We start from the raw sequence: 25,572 nt of genomic DNA on the forward strand, positions 1-25,572 counted from the left end.
CGCGCCGGGCGGGAGATTAGAACCCGCCGCGCCCGGGAGGGCGGGCCCCGGGGAGAAGGCGGGGGCGGCGCGGGAGGGCTGTGGAGGCGAAAGGAGAGATAAAAGAGGCCTTGCTGTCACGTACAGCCCCGACCTGCGGCTGGCTCCGCCACAGGGAGAAGACACGGAAGGTCTGGGAGGCTGGGGACGGACCGGGGCGGAAATAGGGCACAGATCCTCGTCCCACTTTCAGTCTGTAGAATGCGGATCCTGGCTCCGCATCTGCAGACCGGGTCCTGGTCCTCTGGAGCTACTGTCCCCGATGCCCCGGCTGCGGCCCGGTACCGGTCCGCGGCCTGTTAAGAACCCGCCGCCTGAGGTCTTCCCCTCCGCACCCCTAGTCAGTGGAAAAATTGTCTTCCGGGAAACCTAGGAAGCCCCGCACAGCAGCAGGTGAGCGGCAGGCGAGCTAGCGAAGCGTCAGGGGCATTTACAGCCGTCCGCACAGCTGGCCTCACAGCCTGAGCTCCGCCTCCCTTGGGGACGGCTGCTCTAGAGCTTCCAGAGCTCCTGGGCGCAGTGGAGGTGGAGCCTAGGTAACTGCCTAAGGGCGAGTTTCTAAAGGAAGTGGGAGAAGATGGCAAAGGGTCTCTAAAGGAATCTAGGGAAAGACTTTCTGGAAGCTAGTCCACATCCCAGTTCTGCTCCTAAGATCTTGCTAGGTCTTGCTTGTATGGTGCCCACTTGATTTATTTTAGAAATAGGAAAAGCAAAGTGACTTTCACTTAACCAGCATAAAATTCCTAAACTGGTGTATTTTGGTGATTAAGAAGTAAGAAATTTAAAAATATGCTACTATTGTAGAGTACTATCAAATATTTCTCTCATTTAATACCTCCAACATTTAACTGTAAACTTAGGGCCCACTTCCACACTCCTTACTCCCATTCTCTCTTCCTCTCCTGTTCCCAACCCCCCACACTTTAAAGAGTTGAAGAAAGAAGCTAATAGATTTGATATGCAGTAGCCCCTCCCCTCCCCGCAGCCATACCTAGCTTCATGGGTTCCTGAACATAAAAGTGTAAGAACTATTGTCATAGGCTAATTTGTCCTATAAATCTCTAGGATAATTTTAATTTCTTGTAGTAGATAATAATTTAAGCCACTAGTGGCTGTCCCCACAAATGTTTTCTTAGTGACTAAATGCACTGATGGAACTTCAATAGCTATGGGTCATACCAGTTGTTAAAGCCAGCATATCTTATCTGTCCACGACTGCATCTGCCACACTTACCCTGGGACACAATGTTAGCTGGGTGGACATGTTTGCCCGAGCCTAGCAGCTGAGAGTCAATGGAAGGCAAAGGCCTGGATCAAGAAGTGAGTAAATGACTTTTAGGGAAGAAAAATCATTAGCTTTTAGCCACAGTGTAAATTGCCAGGAGGCCAAATCAGAAGAGAAGGAAAGGAAGTAAGAATTTTCATTCTAGGAAAGGTTGTTTGCCTCTTCTGGATATATTGATAGGGTTGGGCTAGCCTGGAGATAATAAATGAATCTTGTTAATGAAAAGGAACCTCTCTGCCCCATTTAGAAATCCCTTCATGATTGCTCTGATTCTGTGAATACCCATAAAGTTAGTAAAAGCTAAGTAAGAATAGGCTGTTTTAAACATTTGCCCAGTCACAAAGGCTGGTTCTGAGCAAATTGTATACTAGCTTCCAGGTTTCCATCCCTCCCTCCTTAGCCTATCTATGCTAAAGGCCTCTCTCCTTTTCTCCTCTGGTTCCTAGCACCTTCTCTACCTTCAACACGTTATGCAATGCTTAGGAAAGGCCTGGCTGGGTACATTGGCTCAGTTCTATAATCCCAGAGAGGAGAAGATGGTTTGAGCCTAGGAGTTCAAGGCCGCAGTGATCTATGATTGTGCCACTGCACTACAGCCTGGGTGACAGAGCAAGACTCCTCTAAAAAAATCAAAATAATTTTTTTTAAAAAAGAAGAAAGGCCTTAAATGCTTGGTTAGTGTGAGTTTAAATCACCTGCCTAAAGGTTCGAATTGTCCCCAAATTGTATGTAAGTCTTATTTGTCAGCGTGGAAGAAAAAACATTCTCTATCTAAGGAGTTTCGTACATCAGAAAGCTAGTGGGGACAAATAAAAAGTTTATAATAACTTATAAAACATGGGTGTAATATAGGGGGTCTAATACATTTTTCAGCTCAATTTCCTGCAGTGCTTTGTAACTTTACTTTTTATATGACCCTACCAGCCAAAAAGATTCTTTTTTTTTTTTTTTTTTTGAGACAGAGTCTCACTTTCTTGCCTAGGCTAGAGTGAGTGCCGTGGCGTCAGCCTAGCTCACAGCAACCACAAACTCCTGGGCTTAAGCAATCCTACTGCCTCAGCCTCCCGAGTTGCTGGGACTACAGGCATGAGCCACCATGCCCGGCTAATTTTTTATATATATATATTAGTTGGCCAATTAATTTCTTTCTATTTTTTTATAGTAGAGACGGGGTCTCGCTCAGGCTGGTTTTGAACTCCTGACCTTGAGCAATCCGCCCGCCTCGGCCTCCCAGAGTGCTAGGATTACAAGCGTGAGCCACCGCGCCCGGCCCAGCCAAAAAGATTCTGACCAGCCTTATACAGACTTGCTAGGTATAGGTAGGTATATAAATATCATTTTTCAAACTTCACATGCTTCTCAGAATCCTTATGAGCTTTATCCCCTAAAGCCCTGTTGAACATAACTTATTTTAGACCTGCTGGTAGTACATTAATTTTCCCTTTTATAGAGAGAATTTGAAGGGGCTCCAACTTCATCCCTCTGGTAGCTTTACTATTTTATAACAGCACACATACATTTGCCTAGAATTCTCGCTATCTTTACTACACTATAGTATTTTCACCAATCCCTACATTTTAAGAGCCAAATTTAAGAAATGTATTAATATTACCAAACCAACTCAGTTCTGTTGCTTTCAGATAGTTACAGAAACTCAGGCTAATTGTTAACAAGGCAGTGTTAAAAATATGTTTGTCTTGGCATGCTTCTGCCCACCTTATCAGGAATTCTGGTGGGGGGATGGGAATAGTGGTAAGACTAGCAAAGAAGTGGAATTTTTAAGATTTTTACTCTATTTTTGTCCTAGAATTTATGTTTTTAATGTTTAGCTCTATAGAGGTCAACGCTTACATAGATCATTAAAATAATTGGGTCTTAAAGTCTTTGTATATAGACTAAATAGCTAATGCAATTGAGCTTGCTTTTTCTTTAACTGGAGTAATTTTTAAATTAGTTTTTCACAAAGGTATAGATGCCACTCAAATATTCCAGGAAAGTGTTATAAAAGGGAGAGACTCATAGTACCTACCCTGGCAGTCCCTTTAGCTTCTCCCTAATTCTTGTCTCTAGCAATATGGATGTGATGTCTACAGTTACAGCAACAATTTTGTGAATAAAACTATTAAATTCCCATGAAAAGGTTTGCAGAGCAGTGGGACAGAAGGAGTCTGGGTTCTGATGACATCCTTGAGCAGATATACCAGTCCTGGGATGCTTACCTTTGGACTTATTATATGAGAAAAAAATAGTTTAATTAAAAAACTGTTTAATAGGGTTTCTGTTACTTATAGCTTAAGTTTTTCTGATACAGACTCAATACCACCTTGGCTCAAATACCCATCCTGGGACCAATAAATAATGGCCATGGGTAAGAAATGGGATCATGTAAGAACTCGGGGACATCCAACTATAATTAGTTTTTGAGGTTGGGGTATGAGGATGTGGGATTTCATTTCTAGAAAATGGGAAATGTGATGAGCAGACAATACCGTAGATGCCAATTATAGGGAGACATTTTTGAAGATGATTCCAGAGTTTTGAGCCTGCATATCTGTGATTAATAAAAATAGGAAATTTAGAAAGAAGAACTAGCAAGTACAGAGCAGGAGTTTATAGGGAGGACAAGAGATAATCAGTTTGATATAGACAGCTATTAATAGAGTTCTTTCCACCAGTTTAGCTAAAGCTCTCCAGTTGTTTGATTTGCCCAGGTACAGGAGCTTCCTGGCCACCCCAACCCTTCAGATATAAAATGCTCTTATTATCCATTCTAGGAGGCTTAATCCTGTAATCCTAGCACTCTGGGAGGCCGAGGTGAGCCGATCGCTCAAGGTCAGGAGTTCGAAACCAGCCTGAGCAAGACCAAGACGCTGTCTCTACTAAAAATAGAAAGAAATTAATTGGCCAACTAAAATATATAGAGAAAAAAAATTAGCCAGGCATGGTGGCACATGCCTGTAGTTCCAGCTACTCAGGAGGCTGAGACAGAAGGATCACTTGAGCCCAGGAGTTTGAGGTTGCTGTGAGCTAGGCTGATGCCATGGCACTCTAGCCCAGGCAACAGAGTGAGACTCTGTCTCAAAAAAAAAAAAAAAAAAAATGTTAGGGGGCCAACAAAAAAGGTGGGTCATTTGAGAAATGTTGGGGACAAAGTGTTGGGGTATATATAGATGTTCCTTCTATTAGGCAATCAAAGAGCAATGGGTTGGGTACCTGTTGAGTAGTCTCCGTTAGGTAAAAATAAGAAAAGACATTCAACATTGCTCCTATGTACCTGCCTCCATGAAGCTTTCGTGGCACTTGTAGCCAGTGTTACTTGCTCAAGAAATGCAAAGCTGCTTCCACACATGCCATCAAGAGTTGATCTCCTCTGGTGAACTGGAATGCTGTCTTGGAATATACAGGTTTAATATCTTTTACCTTAAACCCATATCAACATATTTTTAATCTTATGAGTTCAAGAATCAGTTCCTTTGTTCTCTACATCTATCAACAGTGATCTTTCCCCCCATGTCTGACTATTTAGCTAGGACCAGGACCTGCTTCTAGAAGTGATGAGATTGAGTGAATGCAGGAGGGAAAGTGAATTTGAAATATGCTCCTACTACAGACATGTTGAATTTTAGATGCTGGTCGGCTGTATAAGTGGAAATATGGGTCAAGAGAGGGACGAAGACTGGAAAGATAGATTTGTGAGATTCCCACAGTGCTGGAATGATAAAGTCATCCAGAAGAACGTTTAGAACAAAAGGATAAAGGGCTTAAAATCAGAATGTAGGGCAACAGGGACATTTAGTGTCAAGGGAAACAAGAAGCCTTGCAGCCTTTGGTGTGGTGTCACAGAAGCATGGGGGGAGATGGCATTAAGGAGGAGGGTGCACTTGATGGGCAGAAAGCTTTATTCTCTGACCAATCAGAGAACAGAAGTGCTTAGTAGAGGATATTGGAAACCATGAAGTTACTGGCTGTCTTTGAAACAAGAGCCTTTCCTTCTCTTCCCAAATCACGCCACAGGGCTCCATTCAGGGAGCACAAAGGTCAAGGTAAATGGGAAAGAGGATTTGGGCAAAGGAATAGCCATTTTGAGCCCTAATATGTGCACTTTCAAGGGGCATGGCTCTCTTGTTCCAAATATTTGCGCCCACCCTCACCCTCATCCTAACCAGTACTCAGGTAGCCTTAATGTCCTACCCTCAACTGCAATGGAAGGTTTTGAGAACTTTGTAAGGTAACTATTAATACAAAATGAGTCCTGAATCATTCAGTCCCCCTAAGAACATTTATTCAGCACCTTCTATGTACTATGTTCAAAACAGCCCCATAAGGTAGACAGGACCACTATTGCCACCTTCATGTGATAGATTAGGAAACTGAAGCTTAGATCAGTTTAGGGTTAGACCAAGTCTAGACCTTGTCTCCAAGGCTCTCTTAATAATGCACTGCTCTTAAACTGACCCAAAGTTATTGTGCATTATTATAATGTTAATCATATTTACTAAACACCTACCTGCATCTTACTGGGAACTTCTGGGTACACAGGAGCTACCAACCTTCCCCCACTCTTCTAGAAAAAGCGATTCCATTTGAGCCACCAGATAATCTCAAATGAATTATTACACAGACCTCACTTTTCATGGTAAATGACCATGACAATGACCATGCAAGCAGAAGCCAGACATATCACTTTAATAGTCAATGGGAAAAAATTATGATTTTTTAAATTTTGTGTCAAAGCATTAAAAACTCAGTTATTATAGGTTATAGATGAAAAATAACAAAACTAACATTTAGTACACTGTACTTTATTTAAAACATTAGAAACATTGAGAATTAAAGTGTTTCATTTCTTTGCATCTATCCAGAATAGTTTGAACAGGGCTTGCCTTGTTATTATTGCATAATTTATGATATGAAGAAAGTGTCTTTTCTATGCCTTGGTGAATTGTCAGACTTTCTAAATCTGGATCAGCTTCCAACATTTTGACCTTTGTGCTTTCAGTTTTGTGAAATATTCCAACAGTTCCCTTAATGTGAAATGTTTTTTACTAGCATCACTTGCCCTGGGACATCTTCATCTATCACAAACACTTTCTTCATGTATGTCAATAAATTTGCCTTCACTAAGTTCCTGTGATGGTTAATTTTATGGATCAAACTTGCTAGGTCACAAGTTTAGTCAAACATTATTCTGGATGTTTCTGTGAGAGTGGTTTTTAGATGAAATTAACTTTGGGGTTGGTGGATTTTAAGTAAAGCAGATTGCCCTCCAAAATATAGGTGGGTCTCATCCAATCAGTTGAAGGCCTAAATAGAACAAAAGACTGACCTTCCCTGAGCAAGAAGGAATTCTGTGAATTCTGCAAATTCTGCCAGCAACAGCCTTCATCCTTGAATAGCAATATCAGTTCTTCCCTGGCTCTCCAGCCTGCTGGCTCATCCTGCAGATTTTGGACTTGCTAGTCTCCATAATACTTGTACTCTCACTCTTAATCAATAAATCTCTCTCTCTCTCTCTCTCTCTCTCTATATATATATATATATATATTCATACATATATATGTGAATAGATATACACATATTCCATTGATTCTGTTTCTCTGGAGAACCCTAACACAGTTCCTCTGGCTGAATATCTAAGTATTTCAAAAGACAACAATGTCAACATTCCTCTGGTCAGCTATTTTTCTATAATTCCATCTATGTTTGACTAAAATTTTACTTCCAGTTTTATTACTTTCTGTTTCTCTGCTGTACTTTTATCTTTGTTGACCAATTCCCTCTCTCAATTATCCATTTGTGTAAAATGTCACATGGATTTATCACTGGAAGACAAGGAAACAACACAGCTACACATGTTGCATAAACTGAAAAATAGACATGCAGTGACCAATCACCAATAGCCTTTGAAAAAAGTAGTGTGATTGGTCAGCGAATATTATGCACACCTATTATGTATGTAGTGATTTGTGGACTGAAGAGTTAGCACATAGTTTGTACTTTACACAATTACCCACAATTACGTAATGTGGTAACTGAAATTTGGACTCTTGTTGGGCAACGATTATATTTAATTAAACCATTGTAACAAACTGAAGTATTTGCATATTGGAACCATGCAATGCAAAGACTTACTGCACTTACTTTCGAACTGATTGTCTAGGTTTGTAATTATATTATAGAAACCCCAACCATGAAGGACTATGAAGCAAAGAAAACAAGGTTCTCAACAGAATCAATAGCATCTCTATAAAAATTCTATCATTTCATTAATTTGAATTCTTAAAATACCTAACACTTATTTTTTTTATGTGCCTATTTTCTGTGGATAATTGGCACTTCAAGAATCACATAAAAATATCCAAATATATAGGAAATAGTTTGTGGCAGAGACAGCTAGTGGTCCACTGAAACTCCATTCTTCTCTTCTTTCTTTAATAATAATCCAGGTTTCAATGGAGCATACAGATACTTCACTAAATACTCTTATCGTCTCTTGAAGCTTATGACCAAATTCTGGCCAGTAGGATGTGAGCAGAACTCTTGTGTGCCACTGCTGAGCTTGCTCTTAAAAGAAATGGCTGTGCTCTTCTCTTGCCTTTTCTCCACTGGCTGGGATACAGATGTGAAGGTTGGAAGTGGAGCAGCCACTTTGAGCCCAGAAATAGAATCTGTGTGTTGAGTGAGGATATAGCTGCACTGTGCACCCTGAATTTCTGTCTCAATCAGTATCTGAAGGTCATATCAAAGAGAATAAACTTCATACTTGTTTTAGCCACTGCATTTTGGGGGCTTTTTGTTATAGAAACTTAACTCTAACCTAACAAATACATAGATGGCTTCCTGTTTGGGAATAAAGAATAGCCTAACATAGCAACACAGGGGATTTATGTACATCACACTAAATAGTTAATGGATTATCTCGCTTCTGACGTTCATTTAAAGAGGACAAAAAAAAAGCTGAGGGCCTTAAGGCCATAGAATCCCCTTTTGAGGGGATAAACTGAGCAGGACCTACTGAAGACAATAATGGTATAATAAAACCAACATAGATAGGATAAATAAAATCCACCTCTTGTGGGATGGATGTGATATTTCCCACTTAGCAGTTATTATGCACTGAGGCTATGACCTTTCATTCCTAATAACCAGCTGGGTTGTTGGGATGGGGGCTTCCAATATTTAAATTGAATCTCCAGGAGCTGCTGAGGTCTAATGAGAAAGACAATTATCTGGCAATACTGTATTTATATAATTTCTTGGCCTGGCACGATGGCTCACATCCTAGCACTCTGGGAGGCCGAGGCGGGCGGTTCACTCAAGGTCAGGAGTTTAAAACCAGCCTGAGCAAGAGTGAGACCTCGTCTGTACTAAAAATAGAAAGGAATTAGCCAGACAACTAAAAATATATAGAAAAAATTAGCCGGGCATGGTGGCGCATGCCTGTAGACCCAGCTACTCGGGAGACTGAGGCAGGAGGATCGCTTGAGCCCAGGAGTTTGAGGTTGCTGTGAGCTAGGCTGACACCACAGCACTCACTCTAGCCTGGGCAACAAAGCAAGTCTCTGTCTCAAAAAAAAAAAAAAAAAAAAAACACAAGATACACACACACACACACACACACACACACATATATATAAAACTTCTTGGTAACAAAAATAAATTTAAGGTAGTACTAACCAGTTAAGTCATTGATAAGAAAATAATTTATCCTGCTACAACCATTGAAACATGTGCGTCATTGCCAAAATCTGTGTTAGTCAAGGTAAAAAGAAAAATAAAGAAAATATTTGCATCATGAAATTTGGCTGTTTTGTAAGGAGCAGATAAAAAAAGATAAGATAGAATACCAACAAATTGTGACACACGTGTGTGTACACTAGAGGGCACTCATCTTCTACTAATTCACAAACCAGCGTATAGAAGGCTCATCTTGGGATCTTGTTAAAAATGTATATCCTGAGGTTGTGGAAGGACCTGCAAATCTGCATTTTTATGAGAGGCTATGTAAAAGCATGGTTAAGGGGATGGCTCATGGAATGTGACTGCCAGGTTTGAAACCTGGTTTTGCCATTTGTGAACTTAGACAATTATTTAACCTCCCTGTGCCTTGGTTTCCTCATCCATTGCATAAAGTTAGAAATAGTACCTACCTCTTAGAGTAGCTATGATGATTAAATAAGTTAACTCAGAACACAACCTAGTGCCTGGCAATAAATATTAGTTCTATTATTATAAATTTTTTTTTTTTTTTTGAGACAGAGACTTGCTTTGTTGCCCAGGCTAGAGTGAGTGCTGTGGCATCAGCCTAGCTCACAGCAACCTCAAACTCCTGGGCTCAAGCAATCCTTCTGCCTCAGCCTCCCGAGTAGCTGGGACTACAGGCATGCGCCACCATGCCCGGCTAATTTTTTATATACATATCAGTTGGCCAATTAATTTCTTTCTATTTATAGTAGAGACGGGGTCTCGCTCTTGCTCAGGCTGGTTTTGAACTCCTGACCTCGAGCAATCCGCCCGCCTCGGCCTCCCAGAGAGCTAGGATTACAGGCGTGAGCCACCACGCCCGGCCATAAATATTTTTAATAAAGATGTTTAATTACTTTGTTGCAGGGGACCTGAGAACCACTCTTGAGAAACACAGAACAATTTTTAAAAATTTTAAAATGATACTCTTACTAGATACTACACAGCCAGGCTAAGATCTCAGGTTCTGGCCCCTGGCTAGAGTGATGATGGAATGGGGGAGCCAAAGGTGCAGAGTGAAGAAAGGAGCAAGGTGAAGCTGATCTCTGTACGCTCTGTCAGAGAACTCGTACTTTACCAGAGGTCCCCAACCTATGGTGAGTTGTATAATTATTTCATTATATATTACAATGTAATAATAATAGAAATAAGGTGCACAATAAATGTATTAATAATGAGCTTGAATCATCCCGAAACCAACCCCTCCCCCCAGGTCCATGGTAAAATAGTCTTCCATGAAAACAGTCCCTAGTGCCGAAAAGGTTGTGCATTCGGAAGTCTGTGGAAATCTATCAAAAGGCACTGAAGCAGAAGAGGGCATGATCTGATTTACATTTGAGATAGATTACTCTGAAAGCAAAGTTGGGGATGGGAGGAAAGGGGCAGCTGGAGGCAGCAGATTGGGGAGCTCAGATAGATGTAAAGCTGCTCCTTTTCCAACCTAAGAAAGGGTCTCCAGAAAACATTAGAATTATTCATATCAGTGACTCTAATAATAACAATCTGAACATTATAAATTCTTCTTGGGAGCACAAAACAGAGTCGAGCTTTATAATAAAGCAGTTTGCTTCACCTGCACCCTATGGTTTATACACAACATATAGATGCCAGGTGGCAGGCATCCTCCCTAGGTTTTGAGGCAGCAAGTCCTGTAGAGAGGACACCTGTGAACTATATGGTCCCCAGGGAAAAACTAGACTGTTCTCCATAGCATCAGAAGCTTAGATGCACTTCAGCTGGTGCATCTCATCTGGTAATCCTGTAGAGGTTGGGGTAGATTTTCAGGAACTGTGGCACCTTTGAAGTGTCTGACCTGAGAGATACTGAAATGAACTTCAGTTCTGCTTATCATGCCTCTAGCTAGAATGGGAGGAGCTGCCACAGCGGTGGGAAGGGCCCAGAGGAGGAGAGAAGAGTGAGGATCATGCTCTCCTTGGCTGCTGAGAATTTACCAACACTGTTCTGATACCATTGAATTAGTGCCAGGGAAAACAGCTATATGAGTATTTTCTCTAGTACCTGAAGAGTGAGGACAAATGATTTCATGAGAAAGGAATTCATTCCTGGGGCCTCTTCTGCCAGCAGCAGTTCCTTCTTGTGCATTCAGCCAACCCTTTTGTATCATCCACGTTTCCAGTCTCTAAGCTGAAAACATGCAAAATGTAAACAGATAAAACAGCTCTTCCCTCTGTTAGAGCTGTTGAGATTGCAAAATCACGGGATGTTATCTTAGACTGTTTAGAGCTAGAAGAAACTTAATCCAATGGTTTTCAAACTTGATTTAGTATCAGATCTCTTCAAAGAAAATCCTGTGAAGAAGTGCAATTAACATGTGAACAGAAAGCAGAGCTGCTCCTGTTGTCTAGGGTTTCTGGGGAAGCAAACCCTCCCCTCTTTGTCAGCCTCCAACACCAGATTCTGTGAATCACTTCTTTGAACCACTAGGACCAGGAAGAGCCAAGTCTGAAAGTCATGATTAAATTAATTCTTTTATTTTACAAAGGACGAAAATGAGTCCCAGAGAGTTGAGTAGAGTGTAAGAGCAATAGGGAGGTTGAGTAGAAATAAAATTAAAGGTCACTGTTCAAATTCATGGTAGAGAATAGAGATTGAAAAAAAATTTTTTTGTTAAGGGTTTCTTTGAGGTTGGATCAATGAGTTGGGGTTGGATCAAAAAGAACAAGACAAATTGGAACATGTACAAGGTGAGAAGAAAATTTAACTTAGAAACAGAAAAGAACTTCCAATATAAAGAGATACAAACTTTGGAGCTATGAAGTTTCTGGCTTGGAATCTGTTCAACATAGCAAAACTGCTTATCTGTCAAGAGAGAATCAAAGTTAACTTTTAATTACAGTCTTACATGGAGGTGGAGATTGTCAGACCTACCAGTCATTAGTCATCATCTTTTTGGGCATTATCAAATATCCATAAAATGTTCTTACAAGTTAAACACAAAAATGCTTCTCACTTTCCCTTTGCCCCGCCCACCAAACCCAAGACCAGTTTTGCAGATCCATAGTTTAGACAGACAACACAGTGATTTTCTAATGATTTATGGGAGGAACATTACCCAGTTGACCTTTCTCGCTTTGCTTTCTGTATTGAAAATTAAACTCAAAAGTTACCTGATCAAGGAAATGTTTATCCACCTAACTCCACTAGTCATTTTAGCAACTTCTATTCTTAATTTACCTCACTGACCCTCTGTTCCTCACTTGTAAGATAGGGATAATAATAATAATAAAATTCTCAGCGTGTTTATAAAACATGTTAGCTGTTTAGCACAGTGCCTGGCATACAGCAATTATTTAAAAGCTTTTAGTTTCTTCTCTGGCATATATCTCTGATAGACTAAGTTCAAATTAATAAGAATTTGAAAGAGATAAAATTTCTTTTTAGGTATCTTTCTATATGTTTTTTTAGACTCCACTCTAATTTCTGGGCCCTGCTATTTTTTATTTCTTTCCCTCCAACCTCCACCTTTTTTTTTTTTAAATTATAGAATAACTATGGTCAACTTAATTAATGTGGAAGATAACTGATTATGTTAAGAATCAAAGTGGACAATAAAGCTGATACCCATATTTAACACTATAGGTTACCTTTAGTCACAAAGTTTTTTCCTAAAACATTCACAGAAGAGGGTCCATTTATCATACCTGCTTCATCTTTAGATGGTTAGAAAACATCTTTTATCATTAATTAATAAATTCTATAGCATTGACCCAAGATAGGTCAATCCAGAGCAGCTAAAATTAACCCATACTATTCAAGTGGAAATTCTAGAACTGAAAATTTTGATATCTGAAATGAAAATTTCAATAAATGGGCTTCACAACAGATTGAAGATTTGAGAAGAAAGTCTTCTTAAAATTGAGGACAAATAAATAGAAATTATCCAACTTGAATAATAGATAAGGGGGAAAAAAACCATTGAAATAAGAATGAACAGAGCCTCAATGACCTGTGGGACAATATCAAGAGATCTGTATATCTTTGTAATCACAAAGAGAGAGAAAAAGGAGAGGAAATGGGACAGAAAAAAAATATTTGAGGAAATAATGGGCCCAGACTTACCAAATTTGGTGAAAAACATCAGTTTACAAATATAAGAAGCTCAGCAAACACCAAGTAGAATAAACACAAAGAAAACCGCACCTTGGAATATTATGGCCAAGCTAATAGACCAAAGATAAAGAACAAAGCTTGGAAACAACCAAAGAAGGACAAATTAACACAAATGAAAAAAATAATATGCACAATGGCTGACTTCTAATTCAGGCCAGAAAACAATGGAATGACATACTTAAAATCCTGAAAGAAAAAAATTTATCAACTCAGAATTCTATATCCAGTGAAAATATTCCTCAAAAGTGATGGTAAAATGAATACATTTTCAGATAAATAAGAGCTGAAAGAATTAGGCACTATCAAACCTTAAAAGATTATTCTTTTCTTAAATTTTTTCAGAGAAACAAAGGTTTAAAGCAAAAATAATTTGTCAGTGGTTTTATAACATATGTATAAATATAAAATATAGCACAACAGTAGGCCAAAGGATGAGAGAGGAGCCATATTGGATTATACTTCTGCAAAGCTCTTAACAGTACATGAAGTTTTACAATACCAACTGTAAGTAGACTGTGATTTATAAGGATTTATTATTGTAATCACAAGAACAACCTCTTAAAAATACAAAGAGGTACAGCTCAAAATACAGTAGAGAAGTTAAGCTAGAGTACTAAAAGAGTTCAATTAGTTCAAAAGAAAGAATAGAGGAACAAAGACAGCTGGGAGAAACAGGAAGCAAATAGCAATATGGCCTTTCCTATTCATCTCACATAGTGGACAGGAACTGCTGCCTTTTCTGAACATGCTAACCATTCTCACATTTTTTTCACATTACACCTTGCATGACAGGTTTGTTTGGTTTTCTTTATTTATTTATTTTTACTGTTTCTTTCTCCTACTAGATAAAAGATTTTTGAGGATGGGTATGATGGTCAAATAGAAGAAGAGATGAAAATTGTAGACATTCAAATTTACTAGAGATTCAGTTTAAGTACCCCTGGATGTCTTGTTTGCTTCCATTTGAATAAAAAAAAAATGAGTAAACAAGAATAGATTTGGGCAATTTTACAAGTTATTTCAAATAAACTTTTTGCCCCCTGGCCAATTAATCCAATCATTTCTACACAGTGCCAGCTGATCAACAGGCCACCACAAACTGCATCCAAACCAGATGGAAAAGAGATTTCTTATTAATGAGCACCAGCTCCAACTAATTGGCTGTGTGGCCATCTCACCCTTGGCAGTGAGAGTGTCATGGTTGCCTTAATGTCAGCCATGGGTAAGGTACAGGAGGGGGATGTGACAGCACACCTAGTGTGTATTAGGATCTTAATTTCAGGTGTGGTGAGGCTAATGTTTACTGTGACCACAATTTCTGGGCCTTCCAGAACAATCCTATAAATACATTCTTAGTTATCAGATATGTGTCCAGATTTGGGGTTCAAAGAACATGATTATAATATGTATGATAATATTATGAATTAATATGGAAACTCCTAAAAACACCCTTCTTCAAAAGCTCAGCAATTCTTATAGTTCTCATAATCACTGTGCAAATGATGAGATGAAACTTGCAATTTTTGTCTAAGAGTAAATGACCTCACTCTGTTATTGCTATTATTATCAGGCTTCCCCAGAGAGTAGTTTGCAAATAAACACTTTGGAATAAATAATGTTTTATCTGTGAATCTTGATAACCTAGGTATAGACATATTGAATGTACTTCGAACATTTTCTCAGTGAAAGTTCTTTTTTAATCCCTTAATTTTTATATCATATATTTTTTTTTATTATTTTTTTTTGTAGAGATGGGGTTCTCACCATGTTGCTCAGGCTGGTCATGACCTTCTGATCTCAAGTGATCCTCCCACTGCAGCCTCCCAAAGTGTCATATCATATTTTAAAAGAGAAAAGAAGTGAATTGCCATTGACTACACAAAAATTTTTGGAATTAATTGATTCTTCCTAAAGCTTACTAAAAGGAAAAGCTAACCCTAAAGTCATAAACAAATGTTTTAATATCTTACAGTGTGAGAAAATCAGAATACTCAGAAATAAACCTAGGAAATGAGTCTTCATTTCACTCATATTCAAATATTCTATTTTTAGAGACAGGATCTCACTGTGTCATCCAGGCTGGTGTGCAGTTATGTAATAGCTCACTGCAACCTCCACTTCCTGAACTCAAGCGATCTTCAGCCTCCTGAGTAGCTGGACTACAGGCATGCACCACCATGCCTGGCTAATTTTATTTATTTATCTTTTTATTTTTTAGCGACAAGGTCTCGCTATATTACCCAGATGTTCAAATATTCTTGTACTCAGTGTCTAGTCCCATTACATTTTTAAAAGTTCTACCATAGAAGCAGTCAATAACTCTACCAATGTTCATTGGCAGACTTCTGGTCAGAGAAATATCAAGGAGTTATCTGGCTAAAATTGCATTAGAAAAAATTGAAGCAAACACTTTCCTTGAAAATTAATTTTCTCTTGGGAGTCTGTTCATGGATATTTTCAAATGATATTTAAATCTCATAAACATATGACTCACTGTTAAAATCTGTTATCTCTAAAAACACAAAAAGGATAAATGCAGGTATGAAAAACAACTCATTTTCACCAACAGAAGAGGGGGAGACTACTGAAAACAGCATGAATTTTAGCTTTTTTTTGTTTTAACATTACAAATCCCACACTTTTTTGGAACTCCTTTTGTACTTACAGTCAATACTACAGTTTATAACTTATTTGGTTTTTTATATAACAGCTTTATTGAGATATAATTCACATACTATACAATTCACTCATTTAAAGTATATAAAATTCACTGGTTTTTAGTCACAGAGTTGTGCAACTATCACCACTATCAATTTTAGTACACTTTCATCTGATGGATATTTGCATTGTTTCCACTTTTTGGTTATTATGACTAATGCTATTATGAATGCTATTATGTACCTGTTCTTTTAATAGACATGGTTCCATTTCTCTTGGAAGTATACCTGAGAGTGGAATTGCTGGTCATATAGTAACTCTATGTTGAACCTTTGAGGAACTGCCAGAATGTTTTACAAAGTGGCTACACCATTTTACATTTCCATTAGAAGTGTATGAGTATTCCGACATTTCCACATTCTTGCCAATACTTGTTTCTATGTGTCTCTTTTATTAGTCATCCAATGGATGTAAAGTGATATTCATTTATAGAGCCTATTTTTTAATTGTTTCCTGTTTCTTACCTAGCTAACAGCATAAGACTAGTTTTATATTTCTTTTATTTCCAATAGATCCCCACTCAGACTATGCATATGGTAAGGGATTAATAAGCTATTATTTTAAATTATTATTGATTAAATTTGTGTTAAAAAATAAGTCTAAGGATCTAAAACACATTCTGGGAACTGATTTAGAACTAGTAGCCTATAAAAGGGACCACAGTAAGTTGAAAGACAGCTACAGAGGCAAACGTTTCTTGGGATCAATAGTGAAGTCACAGATTCTGGCAATGGCAGATAAGATAGTAGGACCAATTATAAAATACAGAAAAAATATTTTAAAAATTTACTTGAATTTTGACATTGGAAATCTAAGAAGACAGCAATCATCGGGGCCAAGACAGGAAAGGAAGGACAGGCACAGATGTGGAGTCATAGGGATGAGCCTGCCAATATGGTCATTTTTCTCCTGAGGGTGTCTGCCAACCATGGAAGAGATAAACAAGAAGTTGAGCAGAGTTTTTGATACTTTCAGCTGGATGGAGGTCAAAAGTTGGATTTCAGGGCTACCCAAAAGATGGGAGTAGCTCTGGTGAACCCTAATACTCTAGGTTCATAAGAGACTAAACCATAGAAGTAAAGAGATTAAGACTTAGCCTAGTGTTATGCTATTAATATCTCAAACCCTAATATCAAAGTTATTTTGCAATGTTCTGGATACATGTCAGACAACTATCTATATTCTTAGGAAGAATTCAAAAGCCCTGTGAATCCTATACAGAGTAAATAATTTTTTTAAAAACACATCTGGGCACATCATGACAAATTGATTAAAGTCAAAGAGAAAAATCTTAAAAATATCAAGAAAAAGTGAGATTATCCTCAAACAGCAATAATTCGACTGGCAGCTGACTTAGTAGTAGAGATAATAATGGGCACAACACGTTGAAATGATCTACAGAGTTCTGAAAAACAAGTATTGCCAACCTGGAATTCTACATCCAGCAAAAATATCCTTCAAGTATAAAGGAGAATGTATTAGTCTTCTATTGCTATGTAACAAATTGCTATACCACAAATTTAATGGCTTAGAACAATACCATTTAATATTCTATCACAGTTTCTTTAGATGAGAAGTCTGAGCACATTTTAGCTAGGGACTCTGATCAGGGTCTCACAAGGCTGAAATCAAGGTGTCCCAGCCTGCTTCTTGAAGGCTCATTCAGGGAAAAATCTACTCCTAAATTCCATCAAGCTGTTGGCAGGAATAATTTCCTTGCAGCTAGAGAATTCAAGGCAGCTTGTTGAAGGAGTCTCTGCTGCTTCATCTCTGACCTCTAGACCTCTTTTAAAGGACTCATTTGATTAGGTCAGGCCCAGTCAGGAAAATCTCACTTTGGATGAATTTTTTTTTTTTTTTTTTGATACAGAGTCTCGCTTTGTTGCCCAGGCTAGAGTGAGTGTCCTGGCATCAGCCTAGCTCACAGCAACCTCAAACTCCTGGGCTCAAGCAATCCTGCTGCCTCAGCCTCCATAGCAGTAGTAGTAGTAGTAGCCACCATGCCCGGCTAATTTTTTCTATATATATTTTTCTATATATATTTTCTATATATATTCTATATATTTTCTATATATATTCTATATATATTAGTAGGCCAATTAATTTCTTTCTATTTATAGTAGAGATGGGATCTTGCTCTTGCTCAGGCTGGTTTTGAACTTGGCCTCCCAGAGTGCTAGGATTACAGGCGTGAGCCACCGCACCCAGCCTGGATGAATTTAAAGTCCATTGTTTAGCGACTTTCTTTACTTCTGCGAAACTCTTCAACTTTGCGCTGTAATATAATCTAACCTAGGGAGTGACATCTTTTCTATATCCTTTCTATATCCCACTGGTTGGAAACAAGTCATAGGTTCCACCCACACTCAAAGGTAGGGCATTATTCAAGGGCATGACTCACTGGGGCCTGCAGCAGGATGTGTTGGCCACGGCAAAATAAAGACATTATTGTCAGGCAGATGAAAACTGAAAACCTGGATGGACAAGCAGGAAAGCATGAAAAACGTTGAAAAGAATAAATGTACAAGTAAATATTTAAAAATAAAAGGAATAAAAAAGAGTATATTACAAGAGACTCTAAAGACAGACAATAAAGATAATAATATGACATTGTGAGTACTGTCATGCTGCAAATTTGAACATTTATATGCAATTGACAACTTCCTAAAATAGTAGAACTTTCCAAATCTGAAAAAAAATTAGAAAATGTGAATAGTTCCATAATTCATCAAAAATTAAAATCCTTTCCACAAAATTCTGTAGCTCCAGTAGGTTTCAGTAATTGTTACCATGTAGGAAATCGGCCAGGCACGGTGGCTCACACCTGTAATCTTAGCACTTTGGGAGACCTAGGTGGAAGGATCACTTGAGCTCAGGAGTTTGAGACCAGCCTGAGCAAAAGTAAGACCCTGTATCTGCTAAAAATAGAAAAAAATAGCCAGGTGTGGTGGCACATGCCTATAGTCCCAGCTACTTGGGAGGCTGAGGCAGGAGGATGTCTTGAGCCCAGGAGTTTGACGTTGCAGTGAACTATGATAATTCCACTGTACTGTAGCCAGGGCAACAGAGCGAGGCTGTGTCTAAAAAAATAGAAACAATAAAAAAAAAAAAAAAAAAAAACAAGGAAAGAAAGAAAGAACACCAGTATCACACAAACTCATTCATATAATGTAACAAGGAAGAAAAACACCCCAAAGGATACTATAAGTAAAGAAAATTTCAGGTTGGGCGCAGTGGCTCAGGCCTGTAATCCTAGCACTCTGGGAGGCCAAGGTGGGCAGATCACTCAAGGTCAGGAGTTTGAAACCAGCCTAAGCAAGAGCTTAGGCTTTAGTCTCTACTAAAAATAGAAAGAAATTAATTGGGCAATTAAAAATATATATCCAAAAAATTAGCCGGGCATGGTGGCGCATGCCTGTAGTCCCAGCTACTTGGGAGGCTGAGGCAGAAGGATTGCTTGAACCCAGGAGTTTGAGGTTGCTGTGAGCTAGGCTGACGCCACGGCACTCTAGCCTGGGCAACAGAGTGACTCTGTCTAAAAAAAAAAAAAAAAAAGAAAGAAAGAAAGAAAGGAAGGAAGGAAGGAAGGAAGGAAGGAAGGAAGGAAGGAAGGAAGGAAGGAAGGAAGGAAGGAAGGAAGGAAGGAAGGAAGGAAGGAAGGAAGGAAGGGAGGGAGGGAGGGAGGGAAAGAAAAGAAAAGAAAATTTCAAATCAGTTGCTCTAATCAACACAGAGGCAAAAAATTCTAGACAAAACACTAACAAACTAAGTACAACAGTATAAATTATAGAAAAGCATAGTCTATTCTAAACAATCACATTTCGTTGAGAATGTGAAGTTCTTTTAAATTCAAAGATCAATCAGTATAATTTGCTGCAGTAGCAGAATAAAAGAAGAAAAACCATAACATTCTCTAAACAGATGAAGAAAAAGGCATTTGATCAACTTCAATATTCATTCATGATAAAAAATAAACTCTTCAGTATAGCCACATTGGGGAAAATAGTTTGGAACTTTTTATAAAACTAAACATAAAACTCCCAGCAGCTCATGGACATTTATTCCAGAGAAATGAAAACTTATGTTCACACAAAAACCTATACATGGTATGTTCATAGCAGCTTTATTCATAATAACTAAAAAGTGAAAACAACCCAGCTGCCCATCAATGGGTGAGTGGTTAAACAATGTGTGGTACAGACATACTATGGAATGCTACTTAGCAATAAAAGGAATTAACTATTTCTGTATGAAACAACTTAAATGATTTCCAGCGAATTATTCTGAGTGAAAAAAGCCAATCCCCAAAGGTTAAATACTATATGATTAGATGTATGTAAAATTTTTAAAAATCAAATTTTTAGAAGTGGACAGCAGATTAGTGCTTACTAGGGGTTAGGGACAGTGGAGCAGCCTGGGGGAGGGTAGGAGGAAAGAAAGTGTGCTTATAAAAAGGACAACAGGAGGGATCATTGCAATGATGGATGGATGCTTCTGTGAGGGTGTTTTGCATAAAAGTAACATTTAAATCAGCACACTTTGAATAAAACAGATTGCTGTTAGTAATGTCTGTTGGGTTCATCCAGTCAGCTGAGGGCCTCAACAGAACAAAAGACTCATTTCCCCAGGAGATAGTCTTCATACTTGAACTGTAACATCAGCTCTCCCTGGCTATTTGGGGTGGGGGGAGAAATGGGGGTTATGTGGGAACTCTGTACTTTCTGCTCAATTTTTCTGTGAACCTAAACTTCCTTAAAAAATGAAGTCTATTTAAAAGGAAAAAAAGAAACCATTCTAGCAATATGATGCAAGATGATAAAAGCTTAAAACAAGGGAAGCTGGTGAAAAGGTTAAAACAATGAAGTAATAAGGGTTTGACTAAGGTAAGCTGCAAAATGTAGGTGAATATCCTTCCTAACCTTTGTGATGCTATTTAGCTATCTGCCTTTTAACTATGAGATGAAAGGTAAATTTAGCCTCACCCTTTGCTGAATTGACAAAAAAATAATTTTGAATTGCTGACCTACTAATTAATGAGTTTTTGATATATTTGTAATGGAAGCAATGCTTTAAATAATTGAAATAATTAGTTCAATATGTACTGACTCATGTATGTCAATAACTTTTGCTTATTATAGAGTCTGTATTAAAAAAAAAAACTGAACAGTTCCACATTACCAACTGCTATCCTAATACCCCGAGGCATAAAAATACAGTCATAAAAAGTTATCTTTAGGGGGCAGGATGGGATGGGCATATACAAACACAACAAGTAAGATGTACAACGTTTGGGGGATGAACACACTTGAAGCTCTGACTTGAGAGGGGAGGGGGGGCATGGGCAATATACGTAACTTTAACACTTGTACCCCCATAATATGCTAAAAGAAAGTTATTTTTATTACTTAAAAAATAATATTTCACAGATCATATGGTTGTATGTGTAAAAATTCCAAAAGAATCTATAGATGAAGTTTTAGAATTGGTAAGTGTATTATCAAAGATATCGGATGCAAAGTTAATATGTAAAAATAAATTCTATATACTGGCAAAAAAGAAGAAAAAGGATAAAATATGCCATTTACAATACAATCAAATAAAATTAAATGCTTAAGGATATCTAACATGAGATATGTATGGCCTCTACATAGAAAACTATAAGCATAATTAAGAGACATCAAGTAAATGAAAGAATATACCACAATTAGATCTTTTTAAAATCAGTATAGTAAAAATGTTGATTTTCAGAATTGATCTATGGAGTCAACTCTATCCCAATCAAAATCCCAATAAGTTATTTTTGTTGTTGTTATTGAAATAGACAAGCTGACTATATAATTTATTTTGGGACAAGGATAGTCAAATTGCTCTACTGAGTAGTAAGTCCTATTATAAAGCTACAGAAATTAAAGAGTGTAATACTGGTACAAAAATAAACATAAAGACTACCAGAACAGATTAGAAAATGTATAAACAGGTAATTCATAGGTGGATACACAATTATGACAAAAGTGTAGCTGCAGAAGATGGTCTTTTCAATAAATATGGTTATTTCAATAAATAATGCTGGGTCAATACATTAGTTTTCTATAACTGTTGTAACAAATAACCAAAAACTTAGTGGCTTAAAATAATGCCAATTTATTATTTTACAGTTAGGTCAGAAGTACAACATAGGTCTCACTGGACTAAAATCAAATCAAAGTGTTGCTAGAAGGTGTTCTTTTCTGGAGGATTTAGAAGAGAATCGGTTTCTCTGCCATTCCCAATTTCTAGAGGCCACTGACATTCCCACCATGTTCTATTAATACAATTGGTTCGTGATCCTGTTCTCCATCTTCAAAGCCAGCAATGTTATGTCTCTCTGACTATTATTCCCTAATCATAATCCCCTTTTACCACATCCTGGAATGGTTCTACAAATTTAAGGACCCATTTGATTAGATCGAGTCCACTCAAATAATCCAGGATAACCTCCCCATCTCAAGGCCACATCTGCACGGTCCTTTTTTGCCATGGAAGGTAGCATACGCACAGGCCCCAGTGATCAGGACAAGGCCATCTTTGCGTGGCTGTCATTCTGCCTACCACAGTCAATTACACATTCCTATGTAAAAAAATAAGAAACATCCCTCTACCTCACCATACACAAGAATCAATTCCAGATGGACTGTAACTCTAAATGTGAGAGTGAAAAATAAAGTTTCGAAAGCAAACATAGAAGAATGTCTTCATGATATCAGGGTAGTAAAGGATTTCATAACCAGAACGCAAAAAACATTTAACATAAGATTGAGAAATTGGCCTAGATTAAAACTAAGAACTTTTTTTCATCAAAAGATCCTCTGAAAGAGTGAAATGCAAGCCACAGAGTGAGGGAAGGCATGTGGAGCATAGATCATCAATGAAGGGCTCTGTCTACGTTTGGGTTTCCCTGAAAGCAGAGCCTGAGAAAAGGACTTGTGTGTAAGCACTTGTGGGGATTCTGGTATGTGTTATACTTCACAATAAAACAAGTTAACAGCAACCAAAAGGGGGCGAAAAAAGGTCTTAAATGTAATAGCTGACATTTATTAAATGCTTTCTATGTGCAAAGCTTGTTTCTAAGTGTTTTTTGTGTATCTACTCAGTTAACACTTAAAGCAGGCTGAAGAAGTAGGTACCCTTGTGAGGAAGCTGAGTTACAGACTAGTTAATGTCCTGAAACTATAAGTATCGTTTGTGAAGGCAGAGATTTTTGTCTGTTTCATTTACTACTACCTTCCCTGTGCCTGGAAAAGTGCCTTTAATTAAATAAAGTGGCAAAGACAAGATTGAGACCCAGGTAGTCTCTGGTGAAGGTTATGTTCTTAACCACAGCACGGCACAGGTCACAATGTCACTCATTCATTTTTTAAGTGGAAATTCAGGTCCAGGCTATAAGAATAAAGATAATAAAAGCATAGGAAAATAAAAAATAATTACAAAATTCCATCCATTAATCTAGATTTCTTAGAGGAAAAGGGGATGGGAGGAACAAAAAACCTGGAGAATGTTTTAAAATACTTCTCTTCCCCACTCAGCTTATTTACGATCATATTCCTGTCTCTCCCAGCTAGAATTTTGGCCCTTGCCAATGAACTTCACAGACTACAGAAACCCACCTTCATCGCCCTTCTCCCAACACCTGACCCAATCCCTGTGTGACCCTCTCCCAGCTGAAGGACATGTTGGTGTTGGCTGTTAGTTCAGCAGTCCTGTTTCCAGCCACTGGATCATATTAAGCTGAAACCAAAACCAAACACATATTTCTCTAAGACAGTGGGGCTTTCACACTGAATACTGAGCATTTTTCCCCCAGAAGTCCAGAAGTCCTAGCAGTTCAGGGATGCTGACCAAGAAATGTATTGCCCAGACTACAGGTCATTGTAGAAGCGTCTTGTCCCTGTTGTGGTGGTGGTGCTGGTGGTAGTAGTGATATGTGTGTGCGTGTGTGTGTGTGTGTGTGTGTGTGTGTGTGTGTGTTTGAAACAGATGTAGCAAAGTTCATACAATAGTCCACTCTCATTTTAAGAAATGATTACCATTATAAGTTCACATAATACAGATATTAAAATCTCTGCTGAGAGATCACAATTTCCCTTCTCTTGGGAGATAGCCAGGTTGTTTTCTGGCAGGCAAGGGAAATATTCAAAAGTATTATTCACATTTTGTCAAAATATGCATTTAAATGGTCCACAAATCAACATTTTTCAATTGAAGCTATAGAAGTGGCTATCACAGTGACTTTGGATAAAAGTTTTTGGCACTTGTGATTATGTCTCCAGAGAAACTATGCAGTCTAAAATACTAATGTATTTCTATTTCCCTGTTCATTTTCATTTCATTTTTTATGAAATATATTTACATATATATGTACATATATATCCATCATCATATGAAATAACTATACATGCTTATTGCTATTTCCTTGAGCCTATTGAAAGCTGATGGCTTATATTTTCCTTAGAATGAATTAAGTTTATATATGGTGATCTTTTATTCGGTGGCAAAAGTGTATTCATTTTGAAACCTCTAATTTCACATGTTCTTACTAGAATTGTGTGTAATATGGTTCCAGCCTATGAGGAACAATTTAGAGGGAAAAAAAGGCATATCTGGAAGACTAAAGAACAAATTTCAAATACCTAATATTGTACATAGGATTATTTTCTATTTATCAAATGTTATATTTTGTTTGCTATATCTTCATTTTTTCAATACAGAAGAGTCCACAAGTATAACTACATGTGTTTTGAATCTTTTTATTCTTATAGGTCTTTTCATATTCTTACAGTAATAAATCAGAAAAAGGATGCATTTATTTGAATACAATGTGATGAGTGGCACATTAGAAAGAGCCCCGAATTTTTTTTAATGAAACCCAGATGAGTTCAAATTCTGACTCTGCCACTAACTAGCTGTGTGACTGTAAGCAAGTGACTTGACTGCTCTTTGATTTTTTTTTTTCACCTTCATAAAAAGGAATAAAAACATCTGCCTTGCAAGGTTGTTGAGAAGGATTTTTATGCATGAGTCCCCGTATGGGCATAACAGGACTAGAATCTCCTGGGACCTGGTCATGAAAATTGCTTCTTCTTTTTTTTTTTTTTTTTCAGTTGTAATTTCTCGAAAATTGCTTCTTGAAAACTGAACTATAGCCATGAAGCTTCAGAAGGGTCTCACTTCCAGTATCCTCCACTGTGGCAAAAAGAAGTCCTGGTTAGACCTGGATGAAACCAATGAAATCCACAATGCCAACACCGATTAGCAGATCCAGAAGCTGAACAAAGATGGACGGAACACCTGCAAGCTTGTACCTCATTCACAGGCTTGACACCAGACAAACACAAAGGCCAGGCACATGGGTGTAGGTTAAGTGAAGGAGATGGTCACTACTCGACTACCCGGGAAGGGAACCTGGATGTGGAAGATGAGAATTCTGCACCAGCTGCTCAGAAGATACCATGAACCTAAAGTTAATCCCGTGTATCATAGCCTGCACCAGAAGGTGAAGGGGAATGTGGTCAAAAGTGGACATGTCCCACAAGAATGCTGGATCTTGTGTCACATGTCCACAAGCTGAAGGACGAGAAGAGCTGCAAGAAGCTCTTGTCTGAGTAGGCTGAGGCCCACAG

General features: G+C 38.1%; 1 protein-coding gene across 1 annotated transcript in view; it reads left to right on the forward strand.

Moving 5' to 3' along the window:
* The first annotated feature begins 1 nt into the window (after position 1).
* The window catches only part of LOC105859372 (soma ferritin-like), a 34,452-nt gene continuing 8,881 nt past the window's right edge, over positions 2-25,572 (forward strand). Inside the window, exons 1-3 of the mRNA XM_076010878.1 lie at positions 2-170; positions 2,487-2,643; positions 9,935-10,164. Of these exons, the coding sequence (XP_075866993.1) occupies positions 10,162-10,164 (3 nt within the window). The 5' untranslated portion in view covers positions 2-170; positions 2,487-2,643; positions 9,935-10,161. The remainder of the gene's footprint in view (positions 171-2,486; positions 2,644-9,934; positions 10,165-25,572) is intronic.

This window comes from Microcebus murinus, chromosome 1 (genome assembly GCF_040939455.1).
Source record: "Microcebus murinus isolate Inina chromosome 1, M.murinus_Inina_mat1.0, whole genome shotgun sequence".
NCBI classification, from domain to species: domain Eukaryota; kingdom Metazoa; phylum Chordata; class Mammalia; order Primates; family Cheirogaleidae; genus Microcebus; species Microcebus murinus.